The 17,957-nt window shown below is 37.0% G+C and overlaps 1 protein-coding gene across 7 annotated transcripts in view; it reads left to right on the forward strand.

The window, feature by feature from the left end:
* Nucleotides 1-17,957, forward strand: part of RAB28 (RAB28, member RAS oncogene family) — a 110,396-nt gene that overhangs the window by 77,224 nt on the left and 15,215 nt on the right. For 3 of the 7 annotated variants that reach the window (XM_028089324.2, XM_028089310.2, XM_028089318.2), the window contains exons 5-6: nt 9,038-9,141; nt 12,535-12,612. In XM_028089324.2, coding sequence (XP_027945125.1) covers nt 9,038-9,141; nt 12,535-12,612 — 182 coding nt within the window. Of the gene's footprint in view, nt 1-9,037; nt 9,142-12,534; nt 12,613-16,792; nt 16,899-17,589; nt 17,778-17,957 lie in introns of those variants that run through there. The other 4 variants (XR_003607011.2, XM_028089291.2, XM_088021238.1 and 1 more) reach the window with 3 other exon arrangements.

Consider the following 17,957-nt stretch of genomic DNA (forward strand, 5'->3'; position numbering starts at 1 on the left):
ATGGGTTACCATGAAGAAGGAGAATAAGGACTACCACACCTGGAAGGTGTATTTATTTATTTATTTGTTTGTTTATTTATTTTTAAAAAAGATTTTATTTATTTATTTGAGAGCGAGAGCACAGAGGGAGAGTGAGAGGGAGAAGCAGACTCCCTGTTGAGCAGAGAGCCTGATGTGGGGCTTGATCCCAGGACCCTGAGATCATGACCCAAGCTGGAGGCAGACACTTAACCAACTAAGCCACCCAGGCACCCACACCGGGAAGGTTTACATGGGTCAAGCCTAGTAGTGATGCATGTCACACTTCTTTCTTCATTACATTGATCAGAAGTTAGTGTTATGGCCATACCAAACTGCAAGCCAAGCTGAGAAATGCAGTGTAGGTTGATGAACAGCTATCTACTCTGGCCACCTTATCATTATATATCTCTTTTACTCTTTGTGTTAAAAACAGTGAAGGATCTTAGATTTTACCTTACTTGCAAGCTAACAAGTTAGCCTGCTACCACTGTGGACATGGGCAAAAGGCATGAGATCCTGGGTCAGAGATAAAGGACTTTTACTCATTCCATAGCAAGCAAGCAAGGTCAGCTCCCTGTTTGCACTGGTTCTGCTTGCTCCTAAGTTCCACTAGGGCAGTGTGAGGGGGCCTACATAGATGATATGCATGCAGTGGTTTTTATCATAGCTGAGGAGCCCTGAGCTTAGGAAACCTAAATCCTTTATAATGGTTTACAAATAAGCCTCAACTTTGCTCTGGAGGGAGGTACTGTCTTTATTATACCAGACAGTGGATAGACTCACACTTTACCCCCGAGGAAGGCACTATCTCTATGTAGGCTGCTTGCCGTAAAATCATCTTTGAAAAGATAGTCCAAAATAAAAGCTGTCATTTAAAAATATTACTCTTCCCAATTCTAATTTTTAAAAATTGGTGTAACAGGGGCACCCAGGTGGCTCAGTTGGTTGAGCGTCCGACTCTGGATTTTGGCTCAGGTCATGATCTCAGGGTCAAGGGATGGAGCCTGGTGTCGGCCTGCACTGCGGAGTCTGCCTGAGATTCTCTTTCTCTTCCTCTGCCTTTGCCCCTACCCCTGCTTATGAAATAAATAAATAAAATCTTTCAGAAGTTATTTAACAATTTCTAGTGTATTTTTTGTTATTTATTTATGCACATATATCTATGTTTACAAAATAGGAATTTTATTAAATGTGCAAGTTTATGCTCTACTTTTAAATTTAACATCCTATACTACTGTTTATTTCACTTAGTCTTTTTTCTTTACCTTTATTGGGATATAATTAACGTGTAACATGGTATAAACTTAAGGTGTACAACATGTTGATTTGATACATTTACATACTGCATAAATGATTACCCCCATGGCATTAGCTGACACTTTCATCACCTCACATAATTACCATTTCTTTTTTTGTGATGATAACATTTAAGATTTGCTTTCTTAGCAGCTTAATGCTTTATATTAGAATCCCAGAACTTACCCATTTTTTAATTGGAAGTTTGTACCCTTTGACCAACATCTTCCCATTTCCCCCAACACTCAGCTGCTGGTAACCACCATTTTGCTATTTTTCTGAGTTCAGCTTTTTTAGATTCCACATGTAAGTTATACCATATAGTATTTGTCTTTCTCTGTCTTATTTCACTTAGCACAATGCTGACAGGTTTCATCCATGTTTTTGCAAATGGTAAGATTCTCTTCTTTCTCATGGCTGAATAGTATTCCATTATATACACACACACACACACACACACACACATATATATCACATCTTTTTTTTTTTTTTTTTTTTAGCGGGGGGGGGGTAGTGGCAGAGGGAGAGGGAGAGAGAGAATGTTGAGCAGGGTACACACCCAGCCTGGAGCCTGACACTGGGCTTGATCTCACAACTGTGAGATCATGGCTTGAGCTTAAATCAAGAGTTGGATGCTTAACCAGCTGAGCCATCCAGGTGCCCCTATACCACATATTTATCCATTCATTTGTTAACAGACACTTAGGTTGTTTCCATGTCTTGGCTATTGTGAATAATGATGCAGTGAACATGGGAGTGCAGATGCCTTTTTGAGATCCTGTTTTCATTCCCATTGGTTATATACCCAGAAGCGGGATTTTTTGAGGAACCTCCACACTCTTTTCCATACTCCATACTACTTTACATTCCTACCAACAGTGCACAAGGGTTCCGTTTTATACATTCTTGCCAACACTTGTTGTCTCTTGTTTCTTTGATGATAGCCATTCTGGCAGATGTGGTGTATCTCATTGTGTTTAATTTTTATATCTCAGATGATTAGTGATGTTGAATATCTTTTTTTGTACCTGTTAGCCTGTACCTGTATGTCTTCTTTGGAAAAATATTTTTCAGTTTCTCTACCCATTTTATAATTGGATTATTTGTTTTTTCACTATTGAGTTGTATGAATTATTCATATATTTTTGATATTAATTCCTTACCAGATATATAACTTGCAAATATTTTCTCCCATTCTGGGAGGTTGCCTTTTCATTTTGTTTGATGGTTTCCTTTGCTGTGGAGAAGTTTAATTTGATGTAGTCCCATTTGTTTATATTTTATTTTGTTGTCTTCCCAAAAAATCATTACCAAGACTACAGTTAATAGTCTTTAAGTCTATGATTTTTAATGGCCAGAGAGTATATTGCATTATGTGGTTGTGTCATAACTGTATGTCTCTTTTGTTCTCTTTACCGTTCTTCTGATATTTTTTATATTACAAATAACTCTGTGGTGAAGATCTTAATTTATAATTATTTTTCTACACCCCGATGTTTTCTTCAAGATAAATTCTTCTGAGTTGTGTTATGTGGTCATATAAATGTTTTAAGGTTCAGCACAGATTTCCAAGTTGCTTTTCAAAAAGCTAGTAGTACTATCTTTCATGAACCCTAGGTGTTCTCATGTTTTTTGTTTTATTTTGTTCTTGTTTTTTTTTTTTTCCAGTTTTGCCATTTGAAAGGTAAACCTCAGTTCTTTCACTTGCTTTTCTTTGCATATTGATTGAACAATGCTTTCACAGGTTTATGCGAAACATTTTTAAAAAGGCCTTTAAGGTTACCTAACATTCTTTCAAATATAATTATTAGTTACCTTTCTGAGAAAATACCACTTCTCACTGGATTGTTAATATTCCATGAAACCCTGACATATGCTTTTGTTGGTACGTCTTTCTTGCTATAAATCTAAATTATAAAATATGAAATCTTGTAAATTATATTTTAAAAATACATTAAATTATCATTATAATTATTATTTTTTAGATTTTATTTTATTTATTTGAGAGAGAGAAAGAGTGAGCACAAACGGGGAGTGGGAGAGGGAGAAGCAGGCTCCCTGCTGAGTAGGGAACCCAATGCGGCGCTTGATCCCAGGACTTCAGGATCATGACCTGAGCCGAAGACAGATGCTTAACCGACTGAGCCGCCCAGGCACCCCTTTAAAAATACATGAAAAATTGTACAGGTTGTTCTTTCTTTTTTTTTTTTTTAAAGATTTTATTTATTCATTTGAGACAGAGAGATACAGAGAGAGAGAGAGAGCACGAGCAGGGGGAGAGGCAGAGGGAGAAGAAGGCTCCCCGCTGAGCCAAGAGCCAGACATGGGGCTCGATCCCACCTGAGCCGAAGGCAGATGCTTAACCATCTGAGCCACCCGGGCACCCCCAGGTTGTTCTTTCTAACAACTTCCTAAGTTTTATCAAAATTAAGGTTGTTAACCAAAATTAGCCTTCTCATATGACTTCTATTGCATGTATCATGTGATTTTAGGAACATGACAGATAGACTTAGTATCTTGACAACTTTTTTTTTCCTTTTCCATTTTAATATACAGGTCAGGATGAATGAGCCGAGTAATTTTTTTTTCCATAGTTGGTTTTGACAATAAAAAAATTTGGATTTTCTTGTCTAAAATAGAAGTTTTTCATCTTTGTGCTTTTTTCCCCCATTTATGTCAGCTTCACAAGCAAGCCTAGGACATTGATATCATTGGTTTATCTCCTGTCTTCTTATCCTATACAGCCCTGACCTCCCATTTTCAGACCCTAGTTTCCATCCTTTCTTCATTTCTGAGACCCTTCCACATCAGTAAAATTCCTGTATTTTTAATATCTTCCTTGAACAAAAGTTTTAAAACTTCTGCCACTTAATGTGTATACTCACTTGTCTTTTCTATTGAAGTTGTTAGAAAGAACAACCTGGGGGTGCCTGGGTGGCTCAGATGGTTAAGCATCTGCCTTCGGCTCATAGTCTGTCTCCTATAAGGATGATGCTGTCTTTTCCTGAAGCTCCTTTTTCTTCTTCTTCGATTCTATTTTATTATTATTACTATTTTTTAAGTAAACTCTACCCACAAAGTGGGGCTTGAACTCACGACCCTGCGATCAAGCGTTGCCTGGTCTCATGGTCTACCACCTAAGCCAGCCAAGCACCCCTCCTGAAGCTCTTTCAAACGTTGATTTTCCCCTATTGTATCTACCTTATCAGTCAGGACTGGAGGTGGGATAGGTGACCTTGTTCCATGTTGTTCTTTCCAGACCATTCTCCTTGTCTTCCCTAAAAACCCTTAGATTTGAATATCAAGCCAAATGATTATATGTCCTTCCTGCTAGCTACTTGTGTATGTTGGTGTTAGCCAACCTCTGCCTGAACTCCATGAATTTCTCAGAGATTCCTCCTGGGTCACAGTCACTCCATTAGTGTTGCTGTCACCATTCCTGGTAAGTGCAGTGTCCACATGGAGTATCCTTGCTCTCTCATGTTCCTTGAGTCCTTTACCTCTAGTCATCTTGTCCCCAACTTAACACTAATACACGTAGTCTGAAGACCTAGTCAGTATCAGTTTCTGGGCCCTCTGTAATACCGATATTAATTTCATGTATCCCAGTCTGTCCATTGTCTCCTGTCTTTCCAGCTTAGCTGCTTTAGTAACTCAACTCGAGTAATTTTTAGACCCATGCAAAACCCTAACATCAGTTACCAATTATATCTTAACAATTTTCAATTTCCTGAACCCCTCCTTACTCAACTTAGATTTCATGCTCCATCAGTATAATCACTTCCTTACGTTTACTATCTTTAACTTACCTGCCCCTCTTTTCAGTAATTTACATGGTACAGTTTCTCTGCTTAATTACTTAAGTAATTTCTCTGCTTGAATGCAAACATTTATCTGCTCAGCACCTCCACCCATGCAGCTGAGTGTGGTTAGAACAAAACCTGTAACATAGTGTGTCTCCTTTTAAATCCAGGTTAACTGTCTTCAAGTGATTTCTCTGAATCCTTTACATCTCCTGTCAAATTGGTTAGCATTTTGTATTTACTTTTTATTCCAAAAATCTATTGAGATTCTGCCCTACTTTTTACCATCTCTACTGCTACCGAGTATTGTCCAAATTATCATCTTCTCTTTCTTCAGATTTTTTTTTTTTTACCAAAAATGGAGGGAATTTTATAGCATGGGGGGAATTTTATAGCGTCACATAACTGAAAAACCCAATAACTATTTTATCTTTAGCTGTGGTGTGATCCAGGGACTCAAAAAATATATATATATCACTGTAACCCAGTCTCTCTTGGCTCTGCTTTCTTCTCTGATGGTTTTTTTTTTTCCTTAGATTTTTACAGTAGCTTCCTCAGTGGCTTCTTTGCTTTACATTTGACTCTGTAGTTTATCCCCTGCAAAGCAGCCCAAATGAACCTTTTAAAATGCCAGATTACATCTTTTTTTTTTTTTTTTTGTCACAACCCCCCCAATGACTTCCCATCTCTCTTACAGTGGCTAATGCACACTGTATGATCTGGTTCCTGACTTTTTAAACCTCATTTCCCACTGTTTCCCTTTCTTGCTAACTCATTTCAGCCACCCTGGCCTCCTGCTTTACTCTTACTGCTAACCATAATCTTCCTTTAGGGTCTTTGCACTTACAGTTGTCTCTGACTATGTATTTTACCTGTTAGTCTCTTGCCTTTATTAAAATGTAAGCTCCTTGTTATCTGCAGCACCCAGGACAGTGCCTGGCCAAATAGGCACTCAGATATTTGTTAACCGAACGAATGAATGACCTGTAAAGTGGTTATCCTTTGAAATTGTTAAGCACGTGTTTAAGCAGAGTTGTAGTATGCTTGAGGTAAAATAAATTGCAGGTATGTACAATGTTAATGCCTCTGTCCTTCAGTTGCTTAGATATTGAAGGATATGCACGAAAGTGTTATCAGTAGTTGTCTGTAGTTAATGGCATTTTACATTTTATATTTCATTTTCATACTTGTTTTTCTGAATATTTGGGTAATGAATATGTATTACCATTATTAGGAAATTTTTATTCCATTTTCAAAAACAAAGTATGAGAACTAGAAAGATGATGTGGTTCACTGAAGGACATAAGGAAATTAAATCAAAGCAGTGAGAGTGTTATCACATGTATAATAGAGTGTTGTCATATGTATGAGAGTGTTATCACATGTATATATTATCACTGGATAATAATTTTAAGGATGATCTTTGAAGAAAGGAAAGATTGTACCAGTGTCTCACTATAACTTTATCTTCAGAATGTATATTTCTGGATCGTTTGGAATTAAGTATTCTAGTAACTGAGTCCTCTTAAACATTGCCCACTAAATTTTAACAGAGCAGAGGAAAACTATGTGGTGAAGTTCTGGGAGGGCCTATTCTATATCTGCTGTCTCCTTTGTCAGAATCTCAGTTATTTAAAATAACTTTTCTGATTGCTAATGGTCTTTTATGTTCCTAAAATACAGGTGGTGGCTTTTTTAGGACCTGGATTGTATCTTTTTCATCTTTGGGTTCTTACTGTCTACCGCAGTGCTTGGTATATAATAGGGACTCAATAAGTGTTTGATGGATAAATGTTGTTCTTTTCAGTTGAACAGTGGTAGTACTAGTTTCTCATGGTTATCTTTTTTTTTAAGATTTATTTATTTATTTTAGACAGAAAGTGTGTGAGCTGGGGGAAGGGGCAGAGGGAGAGGGAGAGAATCTCAGGCAGACTCCCTGCTGAGCACAGAGCCCGGCATGGGGCTTGATCTCATGACCCTGAGATCATGACCTGAGCTGAAACCAAGAGTTGGACACTCAGTTGACTGAGCCACCCAGGTGCCCCATCATGGTTATCTCTATTAGGAAAAACCTTTTGCTTGGGTAGTAAATTCCCCAGTGCTTTAGATAAGCGTATGCTGTAATTAGGTTGTTGGTGGACAGAGGGAAGGAGGAAAAACAAGAAAGAAAAAAACACAACAACGACAGTCTGTTCCATTCGAGAAGATGAATGCACACGTATTAAATGACAAACTTCGTGTTTGTTATTTTTAATTGAATAATGATTTCATTGGGTAATTTTCTTAGTGACATGATTTGTTCTTACTCATGTTGAATTAGGAAAGCATTTTAGCCTCAATATTATGATAAACTAGATGTATAAATGTCAGTGCTAATAGCTTAGTATTTTATTTTAGTCTTCTGCAAATTGATGCCTGTGGTATCAGGACATTTTTTGGCTTGTTCTTGTAAATAAGGTCTCAGTGATGTTTAAGGAACAGCAACTTGTGGCCAGAAAAGAAAAAAGCTCCATATTATCCAGGCTAAGCAATATAAATGAGACTCAGAAATCCCCCACTAGATCAAAAATCTCCTAGGGAAAGATCTCTTGAGCCTACAAACTAAAGACCTTCAATATAATTTTAAATAAAGCCTTTTATGTAGTATGAGAACATTTTTTAGTTGATAATCAATTGCCACTATTATGTAGGCTTAGTAGATTTGCAAATTTACAAGTTTTTACAAGTCAGTTGGGTCCCTTCCTCAGGAAATCAGTTTAAGTTTTTTTTTCCTATATTGACTCAAAGAGCCTAGTTGTCCTTAAATCCTGCAAATATATTTGCCTTATAATTTGACGGCATTGAGTCAACACCCTTATAGGGTCTGTAGTGTTGTAAAAAGAGAAACTGTCCAATAGAGTATCACATTTGAAAAAAATAGACTGTGTTGGATAAAACTAGTATTGGCTATGAGTACCGTGCTTTGCTTTAAAGCACCTACACCTATTCAAGGAAATATTCCCTTACCCATTGCTTTCAAAATGTATACTTTAGGTTTGGAAAGCAACTGAGATGTATCTTTGTGAAATTAAACCATGGTTTCAAATAAAGTAAACACGCAACAAAATATAGCTACCTTTTGGCACAAAATTAATTCTGTATTTGTGTTAACATTAAAGATTGCAGAACTATTGTAATTATTAAAGTAATTAAATTGTTTTGAGCTAAATATGCTTGGGTAAGTGCATCTTAACTTTCAGTTACAGTTGACCCTTGAACAACATGGGGGTTAGGGGTGCTGATCCCTTGCATAGTCAAATCCATGTATAACTTTTGGCTCCCCAAAATGTAACCACAAACAGCCTACTATTGCCTGGAAGAATTACTGATAGCACAGACAGTCAATTAACACATGTTTTGTTTGCTATGTGTTTTATATACTATATTTTTACAATAAAGTAAGGCAGGGAAAAGAATGCTATTTAGAAAATTATAAGGAAGAGTACTTACAGTACTTTACTGTACTGTAAAAATCCACATCTAAGTTCAAACCCACGATGTTCAAGGGTCAACTATAATCATTATGTTTAAGCATGTTATGCTAAGTAGACCTTTTTTGGGTCTCATCAGCATACCTGAAGCTGTAGGTAATAAGAATGATAGCTTTCATTTTTCAAGCACTTTTCATGTGCTGGTCATTGTGCACCATCCATGGATTCATTCTCAAATAACTTTCCATGAGGTAGGTATATTTGTTAGTCTCAGTTTTTAGATTTATAGACTCAAGCATAAAAAGGTTAAAAGAAATTGCTCAAGGTGACACAGCTAGTGTCTAAGCTGGGATAATATTGGAAAGTAAGTCAAATTTAAACATGTTAACAATGTATTGATTGACTCTGATACCAAGTTTTGTTCTCTGTTTTTGTTTACTTTTCTAGTTGATTTGGAGCATATGCGAACAGTAAAACCTGAAAAACACTTAAGGTTTTGCCAGGAAAATGGTTTTAGTAGCCACTTTGTCTCAGCAAAGACAGGAGACTCTGTAAGTAAAATAATGAATATTGAATATTATGAGTGATCTTTTGTTTAATAATAATATTCATAGGAAGTACACTTCCTAGGCTTAACTTTTGGAACAAATTAATTCCTATTGAAGACATAAAATGGAGGTAATATTTATTCTGTTTATATTACATTTATAATTCATTTAACATAGGTTTATGGTTATTTTAGAGAACTTAAAAGTACAAGAGTTAAAAAGAACATAAATAAAAAAAAAAGAAAGAACATAAAAATCACCCATTATTTCAGCATCCAGAGATGACCATTCACAACCTCATATGATTCCTTATGATTTTCTGATGCTCCTCAGCCACTCACTCCCAGGCTTTGTCATTACAAATCACTGTATCACTCTTCTGTTACCTCCCCAGTGTCAGCCATCCTAATCATTGACCACCCTCCTGTCTTTCCAGCTCATACCCCTGAATGCCCTAATCCAGTCAATCTGCAGTCCTGGCTGGACCTGCTAGAAGCTGATCTTAACACCTTTTTAATGCCCCTAACCTCCTTTCATGTCATTTTCCTCTTTTCCTAACTTAAATTCATGGCCAACCAAAGTCACTGTCATGCATATGCCCTCAATTCCCATTCCTCTCTTTGACTTTATAAAACTCACTTGGCTAAAGCTTAACTCTGGTTTAAACCAAGCCCCCACTATTTTGTGGCGGCACCCAGGCATTTGAACATGATCAGAGAGAAGCAGAGGCATGCCGGAGGTTTCACTTAAAATTCACAATCACTACCCTGAAGTGGGCCCTTAATGCTGCTCAGTAATTATACCACGTGTCCCTAGGCCATCATCACTCCCTCTCACCTAGATGACTGTTTTTATAGCTTCTCTTCTCTCCTCAGAGCTTCAACATTTCCTCATTCCTTCTCCCAGCTGATGACCTTGTTTCCTATTCTATAGAAATTTGAAGTCAGCAGAAGATAACTGCATACTTTTGCCACTACATTTACCCCCACTCACCTCATTCCCTGCCTCTGTTCCCGTATCTTCTGTCTTCTGTACGGTTACTGTGGGACAAACCTTTTGTGCTCCTGGCTAGGACCCACTCCTCCACTGTGCATTAGTCCCATTTCTCTTGGCCTAGTAATGAACATTGATTGCTCAGCAATTCTCTCACCTTTCTGCATTATCACTTTTTTTCTGTCTACTGGATTATTCTCTCAGCATACAAAATATTGTGACTTCTCTTATCTTAAAAACAAGAAACTCTTGATCCCACATTCTTCTCTAGCTGCTGCTGCCTTTCTTTCCCCTAGTTCCAGTGGAATGTGTTTTGAAAGAGTTGTCTCCAGTTTTCTCTTTGCAGTTTCTCTTGAATAGTTTCACCTGGACTTTTTCACCCAGTATTTAACCCGTACTACTGTTATTAAAGTCACCAGTGACCTCGTTTTTGCTAAATGCGGTGGTCAGTTCTTAGTCCTCATCTTACTTAGTTGAAGCATATAAAATAGTTAATCACTCTCTCTTCTTTGAAATACTTCCCTCACTTACCTTCTAGGATACTACACTTCCTGGTTTACTTTTATCTCACTAGCTCTCTCAGTTCCTTTTGCTGATTCCCTCTCCAACTTCTGAATATTGGAGTGCCTTAGGGCTCAGCCCTTGGATATCTTTTTCTAAACCTGTTCCCTTAGTGACCTCATTTAGCCTCAGGGCTCTGACCATTCTTCTTCCCTGAACTCCAGACTCATATATTCCAACTGCCTGCCCAGCACCTCCACTTGGATGCCTAATAATCAGTCCTAATTTTATTCAGGTTCATAACTGAACTCTTGATAGTCTCTCCTGAAATCTCCCATAGTCTTCCCCAGTTCAGTAATTGGCAGATCTTATACTAATTGCTAAGGTGGAGAAAATTTTGGAATCATTCTTGACTCCTCTCTTTCTTTTATACCCACATCTGTCTATTGCCAAGTCCTGTTGGTTCTACTTTCATGATATATCAGAATCTGGTGACTATTTGTTACCCTCTCCACTGCTACCACTTTGTTTCAAGCCTCCATTATCTCTTACATTAGTGTCCTCGCTGACTTCTCTTTTTGTACCCTTGATCTTCTGTAGTGAGAAGACTCAATACAACAATCAGACTGACACTGTTAAAATAGAAGTCACATCAAGCCACCTTCCCATGGCTCCCATTTGACTCAGAGTAAAAGCCAGAGTCCTTCCATAGCCTACCAGATCGTATGTGATTTGCACTCCTTTAATCTCTTTGCTTATTTTCCTTCATAATCACCCACTTTCTCTCCTTTACACCATGATAGCTTTCTTATTTTTCTTGAATGTTGACCATCAGTGAACTATCATATATAATGTATTTTAGGATGTAAATGACATAAGCCTTTTGGAGATATGTATTTTTTTTTTAAGAAATCAAAATTAATTGCAACAAATATTCAGTAAGTAATCATGAGATAAGTAGGGGTAAGAATATGCTAAAACACTTATGAAGCAAAGATAAGTATAACATTACGGTCCGTGTCTGGTTTGGAGTCCTGGGAATCCTGGTAGGCCCAGTATAAGCTAAGTATGTATGAAAGGCTGTTTATAGAAAAGTACTGTTGATTTCTGTTTAATAATAACAGTATACTGCTCCTTTATTCTGAACCTATAAAATAAAGATTACTAAGTTGTTTTGCTCAAGAGATGTGGAGAATTTATTGAAATTGATAAAAGCCACAAAGATTATTAAAGGGTTGGAAGGTAAGGTCTTTTAAGATAGGCTAACGCCAGATCAAAAGACCAGTATAGAATTGGCACTTAAAAAACCTGGTACTAAAGTACAGACTAATTTATTTTCCCCAGGACTTTTAGGAGTTTGTTATGTCAGTAGCCTTTTTTTTTTTTTTTTTTTAAATGTGGTATCTGTAGTTAATTCTCTTATGTTAAAATTTTTTAAATGTAGGGGCACCTGGGTGGCTTAGTCAGTTAAGCGGCTGCCTTCAGCTCAGGTCATGATCCCTGGGTCCTGGGATCCAGCTCTGCGTCGTTGGGCTTCCTGCTCAGTGGGGAGTCTGCTTCTCCCTCTTTATCTGTCTCTCCTCCTGCTCGTGATCTCTCTCTCTCTCAAATAAAATCTTTAATAAAATAAAATAAAATATTTAAAATGTAAATTTTTAGGGATAAATGTCTTTATGTTTAGACCAATTTAGTGAATTGCATGATTTTCAAATTATGGTTTAATCATTTAAAAATTATTACACTTAAAATGTTACTGTATTTGACAAAGCTATTTTTGGAATAACCTGATACATCATATTTTCACAATTCTTGATGTTTATCATTTTTTAGAAAGTTCATTTTATTTGAAAGTAACTTAAGCATGCCAATTTTAAATCATTTAAACCTATTTTTGTTATGTAGGTCTTCCTGTGTTTTCAGAAAGTTGCTGCTGAAATCCTTGGAATCAAATTAAACAAAGCAGAAATAGAACAGTCACAGGTGATTATATTGGACTTTATATTTTTAAAAAACAATTTATTTCCTAAAGACATTAATTTTCACCACTGACTCCTTTCACATTTATGCATTCTATGTACATATCCCTAAAAGCCTTAGGAATGAATTGTATGAATGAATCAGTGTTTATTGTGGAAGATGGAGGATGTTAACTTTTTGCCCAATTATGATACCCTTGAAACTTCATTTTGTCCTCAAACTGAGATTAATATAATACAGATTTCATCAGTGGTTAAATAATGGGCTAAAATGCTGACCATATTGTTTTGTACTTCCTTATTTAAGTTCTTCCAGGATTATTGTACCACAATATTCTTTTTATATTTCATACAAAATCCCAACAATTTATCTAGATATAGTCTTAGAGTTTACTCCATTTGGCATCCTCCATGTTCACTTTGGTAAAACATTATTTTTTCTTTAAGTCTGTGTTCTCTGTTCTCTAAAACATCCCTCACTGTAATGATACTAATTCTTGCTGTTCTTTTATTGTTAATTTAGTACACAATTTAATAATGGGATTAACTATTGAAGATTTCTGAATTCTTTCACTATTTCTAGATAATTCTTAGACTAATAAATGTGAATACCAACAATCAAGCATTTAAAAATACCACCATAATAGTACACCAATTCACATGTTTGATAGAATGAAAAATCAGAGTAAGAGCCTAGGGTTTAAAGTTAAGCTTTTGGTTTGCTGAGAAGCAACAAATAAATAAATTTTTCCTCAATCCCATCCACTCTATGTCCATCCCATATAGCTAAAAAGATATAATTGTCTTTTCTCATCCTTATATTTTCTTTAATTTTTTCAGTGTTCTGTGTCTTATTTTCATGGTCACTGTGTGTGTGTGTGTGTGTGTGTGTGTGTGTTTGAAGACAGAGCAAATATCAATTGAAAATTTTTATGCTGATGTGACTGTTTCTAGGACTTGATTACAATATTTGAAACTCTGGAAATCTCTTTTTATTTCTCATTTTTCAAAAGACATTTATTTCAGCACTTATTATGGTCAGGCAGTGTTAAGATATCTTATGCCATATAAATTACTCCCAGACAAATAAAAATAGTTACAGTTGACTCTTGATAAACACAGGACTTGGGGGCACTGAGCCTCCCCCTCCACCCCCACAGCATGGTTGAAATTCCACTTGTAACATTTGATGCTCCCCAAACTTAATTACTAGAGCCTACTGTTGATTGGAAGCCTTACTGATAACATAAACAGTTGATTAACACATATTTTATATGTTATATGTATTATATACTGTATTCCTTCAAAAAAGTAAGGTAGAGACAAAATGTTTTTAAGAAAACCTTAGGAGGGGCATTTGGGTGGCTCATTTGGTTGAGCTTCTGACTCTTGGTCTCAGCTCAGGTCTTGATCTCAGGTTTGTGAGCTCAAGTCCCATGTTGAGCTCCACGTGAGCTTACTTAAAAGAAAAATCGTAAGAGGAAATACATTTATAGTGTGGTATTTATAAAAAAAAAATCCACATATAAGTGGACTGGTGCATTTCAAACCTGTGTTGTTCAAAGGTCAGCTGTGCTTGGCTTTGGCCTAAGAGGATGACTACAAGAAAGAGAAATCACCATGATTTGCTTGATTGCACAGAACTTGGCAGACTCCAGAGGTCAAGTGATTCCTCTGCTTTTTAGTTTCTCTTTCTAAATGATGTTTGTCTCTGGTTAATTAGAGAGTTAATGAGTGATTCTCAAACAATCATAAACAATTTATTGATCATATATATGTGGCATAGTGATGGGTCTAAAGAAGATTTAAAGGAGTTTAAGATGCATAGTTCTTACCTTAAGTGAAGAAAATATTATGTGCCAGGCACTGTGTTATCTCATTGAACTTTCTTCATAACTCTGTGGGGCAGGTGGTAATTCATCATTTTATGGGCAGGAAACTGAAACTGTTGGGAGGTTAAGTAATTTGATCCACTGATATATGGTTAGGCAGTGGTGGAGGCAGGATTTGAACTCAGGCTTGTTTGACAGCAGTGCCCCTAGTGTTCCCACTCTGTTCTATTAGGGGCAGATTTACTGGCAGTTTGAAGTGGGAGGAAGAAAATGGCAGAAAGAGAAGCTGGCATGAACAAGCTGTAAAGCTTAGGTTATATTTTGGAAGCAGAAGAGCAGTTTGGTTAAAATAAATGACCGTTGCATTGTAGTGTGAAGGGAATCTGAAAAAAGATTATGGGGATTTATGAATACCAAGTTGATAAATTTTATTTAACATATTGATAATGGGAAATAATTTTTTAAGCAGAGAAATAAATGAAAACAGTTTTTAGGTAAGAATCAAATGGTTGTGCATGTGTGTGCACGTGTGTGTGTGTGTGTGTGTGTGTGTGTGGTTGGTTGGTTGGGAAGGAGATGGAAACAAGATTACACTGCCTTCATGTGATAAGGATCAGAATCAAGGTGGAAGGGAAACAGTGGATGTAAGAGAGCAGAATCAGCAGGGCTTGTGGAATGCTGGATAAAAGAGAGAAGGCCAAGATTACTTTGAGATTTCTCTCCGAAAGGAATGGAGAAAGGGGAACCCTTGTGATTGGTGGGCCCTCCTAGAGTGAAGGTGTGCTGGTAGGTCACAGGCAGCCACCTGAGGAAAGAATTCTGTATACTGCGTTATCTCCACTGTGCCCAGGTTCAGGAATAACACCAGAGAGATGGGCTAACTTGGATACTTTTAAACGGCAAAATTATAGCGAGGCTTGATTAATGTTCTTGGCTCACTCTTAGTCACTCTTAGTCACAAGAGCCAGAAAGCTACTATCTTGACTTTAGGGATGGACTTAACATCTAGGCATATTTTAACTAAAGGGGTATCAGATGTGTTAACTGCATAGCAGCTCTCTACCCTTCCTGTACACATTACCTTTTCAGTGCACCCCGTCTTGTTTATTATGTGATGACACTTAACTCAATCTTCAGTTTGTTGGTGGAGTTTACTTTGAATTCATTCATTTGAAGATGAATTCACATTACGAGAGCACTCTTTTCTTATGTTTATCAGGAAGGGAATGTAGGGAAGCCTCATTCTTCTTTCCCAAATCTGATGAATTTGGTGCCTTTGCCAATTAAATTACTGATTTCACAACTAACAACATTTCTCAGTGGAAACATTTTCGAAAGTTCAGATTTTAAAAAGTGGTTTCTAAGAACCTACATGCAAGCCATGTTGAGCACAGTTCTCTCTTTTTTTCAATTGAAATATGTTTGACATATAACATTGGATAAACTTACGGTGTATGACATGTTAATTTGATTGTAATATGGTTGTCATTGTAATGATAGCACCTCTATCACGTTCCATAATTATCTTTTCTCTTTAGCAGTTGGAATAACAAGTTCTAATGTCTTAACACGTTTGATGATTATAATACAATATTGTTGTCTGTCTTCACTGTACTGTGCATTATATCTCTAGGGTTTATTAACTATTCGTTTTAAATTTGTACCCTTAAACATCTCTTTGTCCTCCTTACCCCCGACCCCTGGCAAGTACCATTTTACTCTGTTTTCACAAGTTTGGCCTTTTAAAATTCCACATATAAGTGATATCACACAGTGCTTGTCTTTGTCTGACATCTGTCACTTAGCAAAACATGCTTGAGGTCCATCCATGTTGTCACAAATGACAGAAATGTCTTCCTTTCTCATGGCTGAATAATAGTCCATTGTATATATATGTACTACATTTTTAAAAAAGATTTATTTATTCATTTTAGAGAGAGAGCACATGTGTGTGTGTGGGGGGGGGAGAAGGGCGGAAGGAGGGGGGAGGCTTATTCAGGCTCCATGCTGAGTGCAGACCCTGGCTTGGGGCTCGATCCCATGATCCATTAGATCATGACCTATTAGATCACAATCTGAGCCGAAACCAAGAGTCGGACGCTCAGCAGACTGAGCCACCCAGGTGCCCCATATATGTACTACATTTTTTTATCCATTCATCTTTTGATGGGCACTTAGGTGGTTTGTATATCTTGGGCTATTATAACTAATGTTGCAATGAATACGGGGGTGCATATATCTTCCAGTTAGTGTTTTTATTTTCTTTGGCTAAATACTCAGAAGTAGAATTGTAAGATCATATGGTAGTTCTGTTTTTAATCTGGGGGGAAACCTCCACACTGTTTTCCGTAGTGGCTGCTCCAGTGTATGTTCCCCCCAGCAGTGCAAAAGGGTTCCCTTTTCTCTACATCCTCCCCAGCATTTATCACCTTCTTCTTGATGATGGCCATTCTAACTGGTGAGTGAGAGAGTGGGAGAGAAAAAGAGGTGGGGCAGGGAGGCAAGGCAAAGAGGGAAAGAGAATGCACACTTGTTTTCTGTGTTTTTTGAAAGATTCCTGAGGGAATTTTGTGTAACATTTGAAAGTGTTTGTATTATTTTCTGGAGAAGAAGCTGGTTGGTAGACTCACCAGTCACATGGAAACTGATGCTGTAGTAATTCAGTTTGTGACATAGGTATTTATAATCAGATTATAGTCTTGGTTCCATTCAGTGATTATATAAAGAGATTCTGCTATTTTAGTCTAACCTAATTTGTTCCTTATGTACACTCTAGATGCTTTTTCCAGAGTCCCCGATTTAAGCAATAGTTGCATTTGTATCATTTATCTGTTCTCTTTTCTCCCCTAGCTGTTCTCCTCTAAGATAGTGTAAAAGCTGGGACTAGTTGTTAACAAATGTCCTCATTTCTCATATTGTTCAAATTTTTTTGTTTGTTTACAAAGTCATCAAACCTTTAGGGAAAAAAATGAATTTCCAGTTGCTATGCTCTCAAAGGTGTAGCGTTCAGCTTTTCAGTAATACATTAGATAATCCAAGAAGAAAATGCATACTCCTGTGTCTTATCTCTTTCAGTCTGAATTGCAAGGAGGTTTTGCCATATATACTTGATGTTAAGAGTTGTATTCATTCATTCATTCATTTATCAGAGAGAGAGTGAGTGAGAGAGCACACAAACGGGGGAGCGGCAGGCAGAGGGAGAAGCAAGCTCCCTGCTGAGCAAGGAGCCTGATGCGGGACTCAATTCCAGGACCCTGGGATCATGACCTGAGCTGACGGCAGATGCTTAACCGACTGAGCCACCCAGGCTCCTCAAGAGTTCTTAAGCATTTTAAGCCTTGACATTTTCACTTATCAGTTAATAAACTATTAATTTCTGTTTGGTTTGAACTTGGTAAGCATTTGTTTTCTCAAAACAAAATTTCTCTTATGTCTGAGATACTAAACTTGCTAAAAAAAAAATGTGTGTGTGTGTGTGTGTGTGTATTATTCCTGAGGTCCCCTCTGAATATTGTCA

Source organism: Eumetopias jubatus, unplaced genomic scaffold, assembly GCF_037043125.1.
Source record: "Eumetopias jubatus isolate StellerSeaLion01/CBP00866 unplaced genomic scaffold, mEumJub1_p1.0 scaffold_2, whole genome shotgun sequence".
In the NCBI taxonomy this organism is placed as follows: Eukaryota; Metazoa; Chordata; class Mammalia; order Carnivora; family Otariidae; genus Eumetopias; species Eumetopias jubatus.